Consider the following 16,081-nt stretch of genomic DNA (forward strand, 5'->3'; position numbering starts at 1 on the left):
AAAATCCTAAAGGAAAACCTGGTTCAGTCGACTTTCCAACAGACACTGGGAGACAAATTTCCTTTCAGCAGAACAAAAACCTAAAACACAAGGCCAAATCTACACTGGAGTTGCTTACCAAGATGATTTTGAATGTTCCTGAGTGGCCTAGTTACAGTTTTGCCTTAAATTGGCATGAAAATCTATGGCAAGACCTGAAGATGGTTGTCTAACAATGACCAACAACCAATTAGACAGAGCTTGAAGAATTTTTTAAAGAATAATGTGCAAATAGTGTACAATCCAAGTCTCTTAGAGACTTACCCACAAAGACTCACAACTGTAACCGCTGCCAAAGGTTATTGTAACTCAGGGGTGTCAATACTTATGTAAATGAGATATTTGCAAGCATTTCCAAACACATGTTTTCACTTTGTCATTATGGGTTATCGTGTGTAGATGGGTGAGAGAAAACAATCAATTTAATCCATTTTGAAATCAATCTACAACAACAAAATGTGGAATAAGTCAAGGGGTATGAATACTTTCTGAAGGCACTGTAAACCTCTGTTCAATATCACTCGCCATTACATTCATTGAGCAGCTGTCTGGGACAGGGATGTTGTTTCTGTGCGCCGTCTAGGTACGTTTTCTGCATTTGAGGCTACTAAACTGGTCCGCAAAATCCTTTATATGTTTATCAAGCTCAGACTCCATGTCATCAGACAAGACCTTGTGGGCCTCTGCTACTCTGTCATCACCTCTCTTGTCAAGTTCAGACTCCATGTCATCAGATAAGACCTTGTGTTCCTCTGCTACTCTGTCATCGCCTCCATCAAGCTCAGACTCCATGTCATCAGATAAGACCTTGTGTTCCTCTGCTACTCTGTCATCACCTCTCTTTATCAAGCTCAGACTCCATGTCATCAGATAAGACCTTGTGTTCCTCTGCTACTCTGTCATTGCCTCTATCAAGCTCAGACTCCATGTCATCAGATAAGACCTTGTGTTCCTCTGCTACTCTGTCATCGCCTCTATCAAGCTCAGACTCCATGTCATTAGACAAGACCTTGTGTTCCTCTGCTACTCTGTCATCGCCTCTCTTTATCAAGCTCAGACTCCATGTCATCAGATAAGACCTTGTGTTCCTCTGCTACTCTGTCATCACCTCTCTTTATCAAGCTCAGACTCCATGTCATCAGATAAGACCTTGTGTTCCTCTGCTACTCTGTCATCGCCTCTATCAAGCTCAGACTCCATGTCATCAGATAAGACCTTGTGTTCCTCTGCTACTCTGTCATCGCCTCTCTTTATCAAGCTCAGACTCCATGTCATCAGATAAGACCTTGTGTTCCTCTGCTACTCTGTCATCGCCTCTCTTTATCAAGCTCAGACTCCATGTCATCAGATAAGACTTTGTGTTCCTCTGCTACTCTGTCATCGCCTCTCTTTATCAAGCTCAGACTCCATGTCATCAGATAAGACCTTGTGTTCCTCTGCTACTCTGTCATCGCCTCTCTTTATCAAGCTCAGACTCCATGTCATCAGATAAGACCTTGTGTTCCTCTGCTACTCTGTCATCACCTCTCTTTATCAAGCTCAGACTCCATGTCATCAGATAAGACCTTGTGTTCCTCTGCTACTCTGTCATCGCCTCTCTTTATCAAGCTCAGACTCCATGTCATCAGATAAGACCTTGTGTTCCTCTGCTACTCTGTCATCGCCTCTCTTTATCAAGCTCAGACTCCATGTCATCAGATAAGACCTTGTGTTCCTCTGCTAGTCTGTCATCGCCTCTATCAAGCTCAGACTCCATGTCATCAGATAAGACCTTGTGTTCCTCTGCTACTCTGTCATCGCCTCTCTTTATCAGGCTCAGACTCCATGTCATCAGATAAGACCTTGTGTTCCTCTGCTACTCTGTCATCGCCTCTCTTTATCAAGCTCAGACTCCATGTCATCAGATAAGACCTTGTGTTCCTCTGCTACTCTGTCACCGCCTCTCTTTCAAACAGGTACATGTTTGTTTTCTGTACCTCTTCAGTGTCATTCAGTCTATTTGTTCATCCGTTGCTGCTGCTCCAATGGACTTCTTCCCTTCCTTGGCTGCTCTTTCAAGAACCTCAAGGGGGATAGACCCCTGCTTGTTTTACGTTTGTATACACAGGGCATAATGGTGTCTGCTCCATATCAATATAAAATGCACTATCTTGAGTTCATATGCATGACATATTGCAAAAATACTATGAATATTATGCATATTAAATTACAATATAATCATAATTTGTATGGGGTATGGTGGCCATTGGCTCAACTTACCTCAAGGCAAACATTTTGACTATATTAACCCACACAGCTACAAAGATGGACTTTCATGCTAGGTTTGGGATGTCATTTTAGCTTATAGAGACCCCAACTGATGAATAAAACAAATCTTTAAAGTATCTCCCTTGACACCTATAACACAATACATTCATTTGACTTTGTGAAATTCGTTCTTTGGACCTAACTTGCTCACCACTTTTTCCATGCGGTTTGTTCCTTCACATGATCTCTTCCTAAATATTTGGTCACAAAATTCAATTTGTGTATGGTTTCCTAGAAACAAGGGGTGGCTCAATTAACCCTGGCCCACTATCTCCTACTGTCACTTCACATATTTTCCACTTCCCTTGAACTTTGCAGAAAGATGTGGAAAATATGCTGTACATTTGCAGAGAAACAAAGTGTATTCAGAAATGTATTCTGCCTCAAACATTCTCCCTGACCTCTCTGCTAAAACAGCCTCCAATCTTCTGGGAAGGATTTCCAAAAGATGTTGGAACATTGCTGCGAGGACTTGCTTCCATTCAGCCACAAGAGCATTAGTGAGGTCAGGCACTGATGTTGGGTGATTAGGCCTGGCTCGCAGTCAGCGTTTCAAATCATCCCAAAGGTGTTTGATGGGGCTGAGGTCAGGTCAAGTTCTTCCACACCGATCTTGACAAACCATTTCTGTATGGACCTCACTTTGTGATGGTCCATACTGTATGGACCTCACTCCTCTCTTTGTGCACAGGGACATTGTCATGCTGAAACAGGAAAAGGCCTTCCCCAAACTGTTGCCACAAAGTTGGAAGCACAGAATTGTCTAGAATGTCATTCTATGCTGTAGCGTTAAGATTTCTCTTCACTGGAACTAAGGGGCCTAGACTGAACCATGAAAAACATCCCCAGACCATTATTATTCCTCCTCCACCAATGGCGGCGAGCTTTACACCACTCCAGCCGATGCTTGGCATTGTATATGGTGATCTTTGGCCAAGGAAACCCATTTCATGAAGCTCCTGACAAACTGTTCTTGTGCTGACGTGGCTTCCAGAGTCAGTTTGGAACTCGGTAGTGAGTTTTGCAACTGAGGACAGACGATTTCTACACGCTACGTGGTCCCGTTCTGTGAGCTTATGTGGTCTACCACTTCGCGGCTGAGCCGATGTTGCTCCTAGGCGTTTCCACTTCACAATTACAGAAATTTGATGAACTGACTTGTTGGAAAGGTGGCATCCTATGACAGTGCCACGTTGAAAGTCACTGAGCTATTCTGTAAGGCCATTCTACTGCCAATGTTTCCCTATGGAGATTGCACGGTTGTGTGCTCGATTTTATACACCGGTCAGCAACGGGTGTGGCTGAAATAGACAAATCCACTCATTTGAAGTGGTGTCGACCTACTTTTCTATATATAGTGTACCTTTAAAAAAAGGTATGGGCCCAGGAAAACCAGTCAGTATCTGGTGTGACCACAATTTGCCTCACGAAGTGCGACATATCTCCTTTGCATAGTTGATCAGGCTGTTGATTGTGACCTGTGGAATGTTGTTTCACTCCACTTCAGTGGCTGTGTGAAGTTGCTAGATATTGTCCACACACTTTAGTATATATGTGACTTATTTCAGGAAACTAGACGTATGTCACCTGTCACTACTTCACAGGAAAGCCATTTGAACGTAAACTAAAAGGCAGAAATGCCTTCTGGAACATGTGAACTTTCATGTGCCATAATAACAAACTTGTATGCCATCTGTAAATAAGAATACAATTGTTAAATTATGAGCCTAGTTGGTTAACCCACAGAAAAAGGCAGCCACCTTCCCGCTAGCCATGATTGGCTGAGATAATGAGTGGGCTGGACATGCCAAAAGATGAGTTCGGATTGGTCTGCCATGTAGGCTGCTTCTGTCTATAACATGAGCTGGTCAGTATGTGTAGGTATTCCTTTCTAACACAGCTTTTTTTTTTAAAGACATCAAGTAGTAGAACGGCATAAGTGTTGCTCTTCACTTTCTGGAGGACCGAGCTTTGAAATCAGTGTAATTAGAGTATGATAGCTGAGGAGATGGAGAACATTCGGGCATTTGATTGAAAATATACAGACGGAGTCAAAAAGAGAACATAGAAGGTTGTTGTATAAAACACCTGTCTCTGGATTACGTCTTCAAACTAAGGGCAGCCGTGGCATCCTTGAGAGAGAGGGAGAAGAGTCCATCCATGTTTACATGTAAGAGAGTCTAGCTAGCTACATTTTCAGATATTACACATTTCTAATTTTGTCAGAAAGTCGCTTTCATTTCAAGTTAAAATCTACTGCTAGCTAGCTAGCTAACGTTAGCTGGCTGGCTTGCTAGCTAACGTTACGTGTATGATCTGTGTAGTAATATTATTCATATTTCAGAGCCATTTGCATTGCTAGTTATAGCCTAATCCTGCAAATTCAGGCAGGGTAGTAACGTTATGAGTTTGAATTATGGTTCATTGTTTAGCTAGCTAGCTACATGTCTAAACAAAAGACTCCACTATGCAAGTAACCATTTCAATAGAATGTTCATGATGTCACTGCGACAACTGTTGATAGACATAGCTGGTAAATTCGCTCTGGCTATCTACTCCGATTTCAGAGCACTCTCGTCTGTGTGCCAGAGTGTAGAATAAATGACGAATTTATGAATTCATTGAATATGGCCGGTGTCAGTAAACCTTGGCAAAAAAAGCATGATTAAATTGTTGCCAGCAGCACAGTTGCAGTCACCAACACTCTGGATAACATAAAAACAACCTAACCAGCTCTGCTACGGCGAGTAAAATGGTCAGAGTGAGGTGTTCTCTCGTTGTGTCTCTCATTGTGTCTGGGAGTAGCTAGCTAGCTAGCCAACGTTAGCCAGTTATCTTGGGTGCTTGACTGTTGTTGTTAGGACAAAATGCTCAGATCAACCCTACTCCTCAGCCAGAGTGTTCCGAGAGTGAAACGCTCTGAATTTAAGAACGGACAATCTGACAATGTTCTGAGTTTACGATGCTCCTTGATATGCCACACCTGTCAGGTGGATGGACTATCTTGGCAAATGAGAAACACTCACTAACAGGGACGTAAAACACATTTGTGAGAAATCAGTTTGTGTGTATTGAACATTTGAGATCTTTTATTTCAGCTCATGAAACATAGGACCAACACTTTACATGTTGCGTTTATATTTTTGTTCAGTATAATCTTAACCACTGATTCATCAATCCTACCTTGATTAAATTGAAAAGTTGACATCTCTACACGTCTTTCTCCATCTGTCTTCTCTGACATGTTGGGAGGCAGCAATAGAAACACATTGTCGAACATTGTCGAAGGATAGTAATTATACAGAACTCTAACGGGGAGCCGCAGAGCGACAGCTCGTCTAAAGGTAATCAAGGCCAGGGGAAGTGATTAGGTGGCATGTTGAGAGAGAGCGAGACAGAGAGAGAGAGGCTCCCCAACCCCCCAGCATGAGATTGGGGGAAAGTTTAGATGGAGAGAGGCGAAGGCCTGGGTGAACTATAGAGGACTTACAGTGGCAAGAAAAAGTATGTGAACCCTTTGGTAATTACCTGGATTCTCGCAGAAATTGGTCATAAAATTTGATCTGATCTTCATCTAAGTCACAACAATAGACAAACACAGTCTGCTTAAACTAATAACACACAAACAATTATACGTTTTCATGTCTTTATTGAACACGGTGTAAACATTCACAGTGCAGGGTGGGAAAAGTATGTGAACCCTTGGATTTAATAACTGGTTGACCCTCCTTTGGCAGCAATAACCTCAACCAAATGTTTTCTGTAGTTGCGGATCAGACCTGCACAACGGTCAGGAGGAATTTTGGACCATTCCTCTTTACAAGACTGTTTCAGTTCAGCAATATTCTTGGGATGTCTGGTGTGAACCGCTGACGAGGTCTTGCCACAGCATCTCAATCGGATTGAGGTCAGGCTCTGACTGGGCCACTCCAGAAGGTGTATTTTCATCTGTTGAAGCCATTCTGTTGTTGATTTACTTCTGTGTTTTGGGTTGTTCTCTTGTTGCATCACCCAACTTCTGTTGAGCTTCAATTGGAGGACAGAGCCTTACATTCTCCTGCAAAATGTCTTGATAAACTGGGAATTTATTTTTTCCGTTGATGATAGTAAGCTGTCCAGGCCCTGAGGTAGCAAAACAGCCAAAACCATGATGCTCCCTCCACCATACTTTACAGTTGGGATGAGGTTTTGATGTTGGTGTGCTGTGCCTTTTTTTCTCCACATAGTGTTGTGTGTTCCTTCCAAACAACTCAACTTTAGTTAATCTGTCCACAGAATATTTTGCCAGTAGCGCTGTGGAACATCCAGGTTCTCTTTTGCGAACTTCAGATGTGCAGCAATGTATTTTTTTGTACAGCAGTGGCTTCTTCTGTGGTGTCCTCCCATTAACACCATTCTTGTTTAGTGTTTTGCGCATCGTAGACTCGTTAACAGAGATGTTAGAATGTTCTAGAGATTTCTGTAAGTCTTTAGATGACACTCTAGGATTCTTCTTAACCTCATTGAGCATTCTGCGCTGTGCTCTTGCAGTCATCTTTGCAGGACAGCCACTCCTAGGGGGAGTAGCAACAGTGCTGAACTTTCTCCATTTATAGACAACTTGTCTTACCGTGGACTGATGAACATGAAGGCTTTTATAGATACTTTTGTAACCCTTTCCAGCTTTATGCAAGTCACCAATTCTTAATCTTAAGTCTTCTGAAATCTCTTTAGTTCCAGGCATGGTTCAAATCAGGCAATGCTTTTTGTGAATAGCAAACTCACATTTTTTTTTTTTTTATAGGGCAGGGCAGCTCTAACCAACATCTCCAATCTTGTCTCATTGATTGGACTCCAGGTTAGCTTTGTCACACCTTGATCTGTTTCACCTGTTCTTGTGATTGTCTCCACCCCCTCCAGGTGTCGGTTGTTTTCCCCGTGTATTTATCCCTGTGTATCCTGTCTCTCTGTGTTCGTCTTGTATGTTCCAAGTCAACCAGCTGTTTTTGCCGTACTCCTGCCTTGCTATTCTCCTTTTTCTAGTCCTCCCGGTTTTGACCCTTGCCTGTTTCTGGACTCTGTACCCACCTGCCTGACTATTCTGCCTGCCTTGACCTCGAGCCTGTCTGCCACTCTGTTCCTCCTGGACTCTGAACTGGTTTTGACCTTTTGTCTGTCCACGACCATTCTCTTCCCTACTCCTTTTTGGATTATTAAACATCTTAGACTCCAACCATCTGCCTCCCGTGTCTGCATCTGGGTCTCGCCTTGTGTCATGATAAGCTGACTCCTTACTCCAATTAGCTTTTGGAGAAGTGATTAGCCTAGGGGTTCACATACTTTTTCCAACCTACACTGTGAATGAAAAATGCTGTATTCAATAAAGACATGAAAACGTATAATTGTTTGTGTGTTATTAGTTTAAGCACACTATGTTTGTCTATTCTTGTGACTTAGATGAAGATCAGATCAAATGTTATGACCAATTTATGCAGAAATCCAGGTAATTCCAAAGGGTTCACATAGTTTTTCTTGCCACTGTACATAACAGAGACTGCCAAGAGAAACACACGGACAGTAGTAATGACAGGGAATGAGAGATAAAGAGTAAAAGAAGATAGAAACAGACAAAGGTAAAAGAGCAACATGACAACCATGACTTTACACACACGCACTCAGAAACAGAACATTGTGAAGTTCTGGTCACCAGCCATTACTTTCCTCCTCTAACCCCACAGGACTGGTGTTCTGCCTGTTGGCTGTTATCATGAGGGCTGAGAGGAGAGAGAGAGTGGGTGGAAAGAAATAGAATGTGTGTGTGAGGGGGTGTGTGAGTGAGAGGGTGTGTGAGAGTAATGGCTGACAGAGAGAGAGAGTGTAATGGCTGAGAGAGAGAGTAATAGCTGAGAGAGAGAGAGAGAGTAATGGCTGAGAGAGAGAGAGAGAGATAGTAATGGCTGGAAGAGAGAGAGGAGTGGCTGTGAGAGAGAGGAGTGGCTGTGAGAGAGAGGAGTGGCTGAGAGAGAGAGGAGTGGCTGAGAGAGAGAGTGAGAGAGTAATGGCTGAGAGAGAGAAATAGTGGCTGAGAGAGTGAGAGAGAGAGAGAGAGAGAGAGAGAGAGAGTAATGGCTGGTGAGAGAGAGAAAGAGAGAGAGAGTAATGGCTGAGAGAGAGAGAGAGTAATGGCTGAGAGAGTGAGCGAGAGAGAGAGAGAGAGAGAGAGAGAGGGAGAGAGAGAGAGGGAGAGGGAGAGAGGGAGAGAGTAATTGCTGCTGAGAGAGAGAAAGAGAGAGTAATTGCTGCCGAAAGAGAGAAAAAGAGAGTAATGGCTGGTGAGAGAGAGAAAGAGAGAGAGAGAGTAATGGCTGGTGAGAGAGAGAAAGAGAGAGAGAGAGAGTAATGGCTGGTGAGAGAGAGAAAGAGCGAGAGAGAGTAATGGCTGGTGAGAGAGAGAGAGAGAGAGAGAGAGAGAGAGAGAGAGAGAGTAATGGCTGGTGAGAGAGAGAGAGTGAGAGAGTAATGGCTGGTGAGAGAGGGGGAGTGAGAGAGTAATGGCTGAGAGAGAGAGAGAGAGAGAGAGAGTAATTGCTGCTGAGAGAGAGAAAGAGAGAGAGAGAGAGTGAGAGAGGAATGGCTGAGAGAGAGAGAGTAATGGCTGAGAGTGAGAGAGAGAGAGTAATGTCTGGCGAGAGAGAAAGAGAGTGAGAGAGTAATGACTGAGAGTGAGAGAGAGAGAGTAATGTCTGGCGAGAGAGAAAGAGAGTGAGAGAGTAATGGCTGAGAGAGTGAGAGAGGGTAATGGCTGGTGAGAGAGAGAGAGAGAGAGAGAGAGAGAGAGAGAGAGAGAGAGAGAGAGAGAGAGAGAGAGCGAGAGAGAGAGAGAGAGAGAGAGAGAGAGAGAGAGAGATAGCTGGGTTGCTCTGGAGTGGGGCTCTTTATGCTCTGCTCTGCCCGGGTTGGGTTGGGTTGGGTTGGGTTGGGGAAATATGAAGACAGCAAGTCAATAGCGGAAGAGAGGTGGACAGTGCTATCAGATGCTGGGCTGGAATTGACTCTCCTCCCTCTTCCTCAGAAACTGACTTTCCCCCTCCCTCCCTCCTCCTCTGGAACTGACTCTCCACCCTCCCTCCCTCCTCCTCTGGAAATAACTCTCCCCCCTCCTCCGGAAATGACTCTCCCCCTCCCTCCCTCTCTCCCCTCCCTCTTCATCATTCTCTGGAACTGACTCTCCCCCTCTCTCCCTCTCTCCCCTCCCTCTTCATCCTCCTCTCGAACTGACTCTCCCCCCTCCTCCTCTGGAAATGATTCCCCCCCTCCTCCCTCCCTCCCTCCCTCCTCTTCTGGAAATGACTCTCCCCCTCCCTCCCTCTCTCCCCTCCCTCTTCATCCTCCTCTGGAACTGACTCTCCCCCCTCCTCCTCCGGAAATGACTCTACCCCCTCACTCCCTCCTCTTCTGGAAATGACTCTCCCCCTCCCTCCCTCGTCATCCTCCTCTGGAACTGACTCCCCCCCCTCCTCCTCCGGAAATGACTCCCCCCTCCCTCCCTCTCTCCCCTCCCTCTTCATCCTCCTCTGGAAATGACTCTTCCCCTCCCTCCCTTATCCTCTGGAAATGAGTCTCCCCCCTCCATCTTCCTCTGGAAATGACTCTCCCCCTCCCTCCCTCCTCCTCTGGAAATGAGTCTCCCCCCTCCATCTTCCTCTGGAAATGACTCTCCCCCCTCCTCCTCTGGAAATGAGTCTCCCCCCTCCATCTTCCTCTGGAAATGACTCTCCCCCCTCCCTCCCTCCTCCTCTGGAAATGAGTCTCCCCCCTCCATCTTCCTCTGGAAATGAGTCTCCCCCCTCCATCTTCCTCTGGAAATGACTCTCCCCCCTCCATCTTCCTCTGGAAATGACTCTCCCCCCTCCTCCTCTAGAAATGACTCTCCCCCCTCCTCCTCTAGAAATGACTCTCCCCCCTCCTCCTCTGGAAATGACTCTCCCCCTCCCTCTTCCTCCTCCTCTGGAACTAACACAGACAAGTATGGTGTGGCACAGAGGAACTCAAAAACAACAAGATGTTCTATCTCTCTCTCTCTCTCGCTCTCTCTCAGTGCATGCTGGGAGTGTTTTGTAGTTGAGAGGCCGTGTGGAGGGCTCTGTCCTTACTTATTTTCTTGATTCTTCCCTGGTCTTTTCTTTCAATTTTTATTTTCTATGGTGGAGGGTTAACACACTATTATTTTAGCGGTACCCACTGTTTTTTTTCAAAGTTAGGGAGGAAGAGGACAGAGTTTTATTTTCCTGGGGTTTGAATGGTGTGGTGTACGCGATGACTTCGCAGCCTAGTGCGGAGGAGACACTGTCGTTACGGCATGGATTCAGGTGTGTTCCTGAGAATGGAGTTAAGTTGGAGGATGTTCTGCTCGCGGTCGGCGAACAGGTAGAAGCTGAATTTAAACACTACCAGTCAAAAGTTTTGACACACCTACTCATTCAAGGGATTCTCTTTATTTTTACGATTTTCTACATTGTAGAATAATAGTGAAGACATCAAAACTATGAAATAACACATATGGAATCATGTAGTAACCAAAAAAGTGTTAAACAAATCAAAATATATTTTATATTTAAGATTCTTCAAATAGCCAGCCACCCTTTGCCTTGATGACAGCTTTGCACACTCTTGGCATTCTCTCAACCAGCTTCATGAGGTAGTCACCTGGAATGCATTTCAATTAACAGGTGTGCATTGTTAAAAGTTAATTATTGGAATTTCTTTCCTTCTTAATGCGTTTCAGCCAATCAGTTGTGTTGTGACAAGTTAGGGGGGTATTCAGAAGAAGCCCTGTTCGGTAAAAGACCAATCCATATTATGGAAAGAACAGCTCAAATAAGCAAAGAGAAACAACAGTCCACTTTCAGACATGAAGGTCAGTCAATACAGAACATTTCAAGGACTTTGAAAGTTTCTTCAAGTGCAGTTGCAAAAACTATCAAGCGCTATGATGAAACTAGCTCTCATGAGGACCACCACAGGAATGGAAGACGCAGAGTTACCTCTGCTGCATAGGACAAGTTCATTAGAGTTACCAGCCTCAAAAATTGCAGCCCAAATATATGCTTCACAGAGTTAAAGTAACAGACACATCTCAACATCAACTGTTCAGAGGAGACTGTGTGAATCAGGCCTTCATGGTCAAATTGCTGCAAAGAAACCACTACTAGAGGACACCAATAAGAAGAAGACACTTGCTTGGGCCAAGAAACATGAGCAATGGACATTAGACCGGTGAAAATTTGTCCTTTGGTCTGGAGTGCAAATTGGAGATTTTTGGTTCCAACCGCCGTGTCTTTGTGAGACGCGGTGTGGGTGAAGGGATGATCTCCACATGTGTATTTCCCACCATAAAGCATGGAGGAGGAGGTGTTATGGTGTGGGGGTGCTTTGCTGGTGACACTGTGTGATTTATTTAGAATTCAAGGCACACTTAACCAGCATGGCTACCACAGCATTCTGCAGTGATACGCCATCCCATCTGGTTTGGGCTTAGTGGGACTATAATTTGTTTTCAACAGGACAACGACCCAACACACCTCCAGGCTGTGTAAGGGCTATTTTACCAAGAAGGAAAGCAATGGTGCTGCATCAGATGACCTGGCCGCAGAGTGAAGGAAAAGCAGCCAACAAGTGCTCAGCATATGTGGGAACTCCTTCAAGACTGTTGGAAAAGCATTCCAGGTGAAGCTGGTTGAGAAAATGCAAAGAGTGTGCAACTTGAATGTTGTGAAAGTTCTGTGCAACTTCCGGCACATGTTTACTGTCAACACTGAGACTGTACTCACTTTAAGTTACAGTTTTAGCAGTGGCCAATGAGGAACTCTGGCTATTTGATCATAATGTATCCTTACAGTACCAAATGCATCCCATAACATTTTAACATGAAAATAGCTGTTCTATCATTCAGCCTACAGTAGCAACCAATGTGTGGTGTTCAATGTAGTCCTACATTCCATGAGAATTTTGAAAAAAACATGCAGGGCTTGACATTAACCTGTCTTGCACAGTTTGTTTTGTTTCAGTTGCATTGAAAGTAGCTAATATTGCGTTCATTCGATCACAATTCCCACAATAAACGGAAACGTTGATAGTGGTAACTAAGTGAGAAAATTCCAGAAAGTTGAGTGAAGATCAATCTCGTGCTTCTCTGCACAGGCTGATATTTCTTCTGGAGGAGCTGCACGCATGGGCATCTTAGGGGAAACATTGGTTGTGTGTGTGGGGGGGGAAACTGGGTGGGTGCAACTGAATATTAGGAAGGTGTTCTTAATGTTTTGTACACTCAGTGTAGAGCCACTCACATACACCTTTAGCCTACAAGCTAATGTTATACTGTCGACACTTTGTGTCAGGCTGTTTCATATCACCCTACAGATTCTAGGTCTCCGACACCTTGCATGCGAGGTGGAAAATCAAAGTGCAAGGGCTTATAACGAAATGCGAGACACCAGATTTGTCCTAACACCTGGAATATCTTAGCACGTATTAAGTCCAAGCTGTTTCATTTTCAGAGTGACTGTGAGGGCGCTCTACAGAAACAGAGTAGAACAGCACATGCATCATATTAGCCCAGAGGCGTGTGGAAGCTTTCTACAGATCTGAGAATGGTAGACCCCCAAAAACCAACAGCAGTCAAACGTACGCCATTTTCCCGGAACAAATGCGAGATGGGTTATATGATACAGACAGAGTTCTAAAAGCATACATTTGGAGAGTTAATGCCTTTAAATGCAATACATCTCTCATCCCTCTATCCAGCTCTACCCCTCCTCTCTCCCACGGAAGGGTATTTTAGAGGGATGTTTTGCTTTTTAAGTTTGATTATTTTCTCACTTTGTTCTCATTTCAAGGATGCACGCACAGCATTCTTACCATTTCCACTTTGAAGCCTGCTGCTGGAGCTTGAAGTCATAGCTTTTGGTTTCAGGAGGGATGGGCGGGTGGGGAGTGGGGAGTTAGGGGTAGCTGGTGGGTGGGGGTGTATGTAATTGGTGTCTTTGTGGATGGCAAGCAGGCAACACGTCAGAAGGAACAAGATGTGGGAATCTGTGCAACCTTCCTCTCCTCGCCTCCCTCTTTCTATCCCTCTAGCTCTCTCTCTCTCTTGCTTTGAGTTTTCATTTGTAGAACTTACATATTCCACTGCTGTGTTATGGTACCACGTCACACTAACTCAAACCCATGTATGTACAGCATACTGTCTTCTGTCAGGATAACACCTGTTCAAATGAATGTATTTATTCATTTATTTATCCTGTTTTTTACCAGGTACATTGACTAAGAATATACTCTCGTTTACAGCAGCAACCTGGAAAAGACTTACAGCGGCGAGGAGAGGGGATGAGTGAGACAATTTTAACCACACACCATTACCATTTTTCTACAACACTGCTACTGAGTAGGCCTTCCGGTCTCTTCCTCCCTTTGCTACACTTCAGTTAGAGAACATTGCCTTTTCGGATCACAACGACCAACTATCCAACGCTCCTCTTCAGATCTCTCCAGAGCCCCCCCCCTCTCTCTCTCCTCCAAACACCTCCTAAAACACAACACTGACCATACAAAGTCCCGCCAGCATCTACTGTTCTCTTTTGTTCTGTAGTAACGCATGAAATCAAAACAAATCCCTCTGAGCTGTGGAGACGCTGGCGCCACAGCGAGGCAACAACAACATGGTAAACAGTGAGCGGAGAGAGAGGCCAACTTCCCCCTCAGATCACATCCCTCCGAGCCCCAGTGGACAATAAACACTTGTTTTATTAGGATTTTCGCCAGCCTCAGTGGGAGAATAAATTATAATAATAGAATGACTTTTCCTGTCATGCCCGCAATTATTCTGTTAGCCCACAAATTGGTTATTGCTATTATGGCTGGGATGGATGGCAGCGCCGCGCCAAACGTGTGGTGAGTGACTCAGTCGTTAGTTAAATGATCAAGGCTTCAGAGGATTGGAAGCCTTTTTAAAACACACCGCTTATTCAGATCTTGTCTGCTGGATCACATCTAAATCCTATCCTATCTAATTCTCCTAATTCTGGTTCAAATCCTACTTTTTTAAAGGGAGATCGGAGATCTGATCCCCTTACGTATCTTTATTGTTTGTATGATCGGGGAGATGAAGGTACAGATCAGGAGATAGATAGAGAGGGACAGAAAAGGCGTAGGCAGTTGGCCGAGCCATGGCTTAACACCTTGTCGCCAAGGGGGCATGTGTGATTCTGGGGCGGGAGTGTTATCGATACACCAGACTCTGGCACCTAGTTCTGGTTCTGATAGTGAGTTCTCTTGCCCTAGTACCTCTCCTGAAAAGGCTTGTCCGTTGAGCAGGTGTTCAGAGCCCTGTCCGTCCTCGCTCCCGAAGTGCAGCCGGATCTCCTCCAGGCGGTGGCTGTACGTCATTGGTCCACCGGAGATGTTCACCAGGTGCTCCTTGTCCATTCGCAGTGAGACGTGGCGACCCGTGTTGTACATGGTCCCGCCCACCTGAGGACAGAAACAAGAAAGAATGATCAGATTCAGTATTCGATTAATAAACTAAGTTTGAACATCACATTGTAAAGGACCCCCATGACAAGTCTGTAGGGGAAGCTGCTAACAGAGAAGTTCAGAAGGCTAACAGTGGTTTGCCCCCAAATACTTGCACCAACAACCTTGTGGTTCCAGGTCTTGTACTGTATGTGCTTTACTGCTGTCTCAGAGGCCTGTTATGGGAACAATGTCTTCTCATTGTTCCCATAACACAACAACTCAATCTAATCTACAGCATTCACAGGCACTTCTGTGATTCGCTGAGGAACAATCTCAATGCCTTTAAGTGCTAAGTATGAGAGACAAAGTTATCTGCAATAGCAACACTTCAAAACACAAAAGAAATGTGGAATGAGAGTGGAGGAGGTCGATAACAACACAGAACACAAGAAGAGTACACCTTCAAAGACCGCGGCAGTCGGAATCAGCTCAGAATCCATTGGATCAGAGGCTTTAAGGGGAAATGCTGTGAATACCGATCTTTATCAGTGGATGTGTTTAGTTATTTATATTCAGGAGTAGTTTCAAAGTGAACCGTTGGTATTCCAGGCACGGCTCCACGAGAGCTTCCACAGTTCTTATCTTCTGCTTTCTCTCTCCTCTGCTTTCTCCTACACACTAAAAAAACAATGGTTCTAAATAGCACCAGAAAGTTATTTGGCTTGTAACCATAGCGGAACCCTTTTTGGGCCTACATAAAACCTTTTTTGGAAGGTTCTATAAAGAACCATGCTATAAAGAACCCTTTCCTAATGTTATATAAATAACCATTAAAAAAGGTTCTATATAGCACCAACAAAGGGTTCTGCTATGGTTACAACCCTTTTTGGGCCTATAAAGGTCCTTTGTCAATCTGAACGGTTCTTTATAGATCCTTCTGAAAAACCGTACAGGGTTAATTGTTCTTGTCAGCCATATTATAGTGTTAAAATTCCATTGGTGTTATTGTTGTGTTAATTGACGTTGAATCTAGTCAGCTACCTCTAGAACAGCTGAGAGTCCCTGAGGCAAAAACTGAAAAACAACTGACTGACTTTATGTTCCCAATTGGCACAAGGCCATACATGAGTCTTCCACAAAACACCATCATTGGATATAGTCCTATATAACATTCAATAACACAACATATTAGATAAACTGGAATGACACTCTCACTCACGGTTGCACAAAAAGAGCTGTGAAC

General features: G+C 44.4%; 1 protein-coding gene across 1 annotated transcript in view; it reads right to left on the minus strand.

The window, feature by feature from the left end:
• Positions 1–16,081, minus strand: part of LOC120045336 (carbonic anhydrase-related protein 10) — a 296,604-nt gene that overhangs the window by 12,084 nt on the left and 268,439 nt on the right. Inside the window, exon 4 of the mRNA XM_038990216.1 lies at positions 14,668–14,853. Within this exon, the coding sequence (XP_038846144.1) occupies positions 14,668–14,853 (186 nt within the window). The remainder of the gene's footprint in view (positions 1–14,667; positions 14,854–16,081) is intronic.

Source organism: Salvelinus namaycush, chromosome 4 (genome assembly GCF_016432855.1).
Source record: "Salvelinus namaycush isolate Seneca chromosome 4, SaNama_1.0, whole genome shotgun sequence".
Lineage (NCBI taxonomy): Eukaryota > Metazoa > Chordata > Actinopteri > Salmoniformes > Salmonidae > Salvelinus > Salvelinus namaycush.